This window comes from Mastomys coucha, unplaced genomic scaffold, assembly GCF_008632895.1.
Source record: "Mastomys coucha isolate ucsf_1 unplaced genomic scaffold, UCSF_Mcou_1 pScaffold1, whole genome shotgun sequence".
Taxonomy (NCBI): Eukaryota; Metazoa; Chordata; class Mammalia; order Rodentia; family Muridae; genus Mastomys; species Mastomys coucha.
Genome location: NW_022196891.1, coordinates 57,422,101 through 57,425,215, shown reverse-complemented (window position 1 = coordinate 57,425,215; position 3,115 = coordinate 57,422,101). Strand labels below are relative to the sequence as shown.

Below are 3,115 nucleotides of genomic sequence, written 5' to 3'. Positions count from 1 at the left end.
AGAAGAGAGAGAGAAGCTGAGATTTGGCTCAAGTAGAAAATGTTTTCCTCACAGAGACCCCATAAGATCCAGAAAATGTCAGCCATCTCTGACTAGTCTCCAAGGAAGGAGACCTCCACTCCTCACCCATGTCTTCTCCTGGCAGATCTGAACCGTCACTGCAGTGGCCACGGGACCTTCTTCCCTGAGACCTGCAGCTGCCACTGTGACCAGGGCTGGGAGGGCGCTGACTGTGAGCAACCCACCTGTCCTGGGGCTTGCAGCGGCCACGGGCGCTGCGTGGATGGGCAATGCGTGTGTGACCAGCCCTACGTGGGAGTCGACTGCGCCTACGCCGCCTGTCCCCAGGACTGCAGTGGGCATGGCGTGTGCGTGCGGGGTGTCTGCCAGTGCCATGAAGACTTCACGGCAGAAGACTGTAGCGAGCGGCGCTGCCCTGGCGACTGCAGTGGCAATGGCTTCTGTGACACTGGCGAGTGTTACTGCGAGATGGGCTTTACTGGCCCCGACTGTTCCCAGGGTGAGAGTCAAGATGCGCTTTGAGGGCCACCCTTCCTACCATAGGCGGTCTCAGTTGCACTAACTCAATTACACGTTGTCTTACTCAGGAGTCTTGCCCTTTACACTAAATAATGATCCAGTTGGTGGGCCTAGCAATAGAGCTGGCTGGTAGGAAAGGGGGCCCCCAGGTCTCACCCACCCCTACTTGATGGCTACTGGATGTGGCTTCTAGTAGGTTGCCCACACTTCAGTGCGCACGCTGCATACCCAAATGCAAACTGGAAATGCTAACTGGACTCAACCAAGTATATGCAAAAGGAAAGGGAGGCAGCGGGGAGGGCAGGAAGGGGGAAAGGAAGAGGGAAGGAAGTACAGGAAGCTGAGAAGGAATGTGTTGACAGGAGGAAGTGAGGGGTAGATATGATAGAGATACATTGTATCCTTGCATGAAATTTCCAGTGAATTAAAGAGAGAGAGAGAGAGAGAGAGAGAGAGAGAGACAGAGAGAGAGAGAGAGACAGAGACAGAGACAGAGACAGAGACAGAGACAGAGAGACAGAGAGAGAATAAAGTCCTGGCCTATTGCCAGAGCTTGCCACATAGAGGTTCCTCGGAGGGTTCTGAGAAAACGCATTTGCACAGATTCCCCAGGGGCTACTCCTGATGGTGTCGGTGGTGGTCCTGATTCTGATAGAATGCATATGTTCGGTATTAGGAGAACCAAACAGTAACTTCCAGGGGACCGGTGTCAAGAATGGTGTGATACTTGATCCGCATCCTGCAGGCCCACCACCATAACCTTAAGCAAATAGTAGATGCTGGAGAATATTCATTTGGCCACCAAGTCTCACCCTCTCCGCCCTCACCTCCCGCTTCTCTTCTGCCCTCAGTGGTGGCTCCTCAGGGCCTGCAGTTGCTCAAGAGCACGGAGAACTCTCTGTTGGTGAGCTGGGAGCCCTCGAGTGAAGTAGACCACTATCTGCTCAGCTACTACCCCCTGGGGAAGGAGCAAGCTTCAAAACAGGTCCGGGTGCCCAAGGAGCAGCACACCTATGACATTACCGGCTTGCTGCCTGGCACCAAGTACATAGTCACCCTGCGTAACGTGAAGAAAGACATTTCCAGCAGCCCTCAGCATCTACTTGCCACCACAGGTGAGGAGCATCCAGATACAGGCTGTCTGCTACGTCCCTGCAGAGTGAAGATCAACAGCAGGAACTCTCTCCTGTTCTCTGATCTATTGCTGGCTCCTTCGCAGACTTAATTCAGAGTCCTAAAATCTTGGCTACAGAACAGGGTGGAGGATGCAGGAGACTGGCTAGACTGGCTCGCAGGGGCACAGTCTCTGCTGCATCATCAGACAGCAGCAGACTGATAGAATCAACGCACGCTTACATCACTAACGCAACAGGTTCAGGTCTCGGGGAACATCCAGGGAACTAAAGGAGTAGAGAGGCGTTTATGACTCGCATCAAATAAGCAAAGCCCTGGGAATAACCCTTAAAGCAGTGTTCTTCTCCAAACAAAGAAAGCAGGGGTGGGGTGGGGACTTCTACTCAGAACGTATACACATTGCCCCATCACACACATGTAATGACAGGTACATTCCTGAGCATGAGAAAAAAAAAAAAGACTAAGGGCTTGAGAGTGCTTAGAAACCATGTTAAAAATGGTTTCTGAGTAAGCACTTATAATCCAGATGCTGGGAAGCAGGAGCCAGGTGGATCGCTGGCCAGCCAGCCTAGCCTACTCAGCGAGCTCCAGGCCGATGTGGTGGATTGCTGGCCAGGCCTACTCAGCGAGCTCCAGGCTGATGTGGTGGATCGCTAGCCAGCCAGCTTAGCCTACTCAGTGAGCTCCAGGCCGATGTGGTGGATCGCTGGCCAGCCAGCCTAGCCTACTCAGTGAGCTCCAGGCCGATGTGCTGGATCACTGGCCAGCCAGCTTAGCCAACTCAGTGAGCTCCAGGCCAATGTGATGCCCTGCCTCAAAAACCGACGTAGACAGTTCTTGAGAAAGAATCCCTGAAGGTTTCCTCTGTCCATGAACCTGTATAATTGCATCAACATATACACACACACGTACACACACACACACACACACACACACACACACACACACACACACACACCCCATGAACAAACACAGTGGCTAATATTAACATTTCTGTGTAAAGAATTTGGAATTATAATGTAAATAATGATTCAAAATGACTGAAACAGTATGATTGGTTCCTTGTTAGTTGCTTTAAAGGCCTTTAGCTCCAAAACCACTACACCATCACCAATACCAGCACCATCACCACCAGCAGCAGCAGCTGTAGTGGCACATGTCTGTAATCCTAGCCCTTAGTAGAAAGGTGCAGAAGCCAGTCTGAGCTACCCTGTGAGTATATGCCCTGTCAGTATATCAAGTCATTTTAAAGGCGGCTCTTTTCCCTCTAGGTGTGGGGAGGAACTACACTATGTAGCTATCTAGTAGCTAACACTTTAGAAATCCAGTTTTTCATGAATATTCTTTTTTAAAAGTTTCTATTTTTTCTTTCTTTCCTTCTCCTTCTCCTTCTCCTTCTCCTCCTCCTCCCGTCCTCCTCCTCCTCCTCCTTCTCCTCCTC

At 51.2% G+C, this 3,115-nt stretch overlaps 1 protein-coding gene across 2 annotated transcripts in view; it reads left to right on the top strand.

Annotated features, from left to right (window-relative positions):
- Window positions 1-3,115, top strand: part of Tnn (tenascin N) — a 69,167-nt gene that overhangs the window by 8,024 nt on the left and 58,028 nt on the right. For both annotated transcript variants that reach the window (XM_031342207.1, XM_031342209.1), the window contains exons 3-4: window positions 146-520; window positions 1,392-1,655. In XM_031342207.1, the coding sequence (XP_031198067.1) occupies window positions 146-520; window positions 1,392-1,655 (639 nt within the window). The remainder of the gene's footprint in view (window positions 1-145; window positions 521-1,391; window positions 1,656-3,115) is intronic.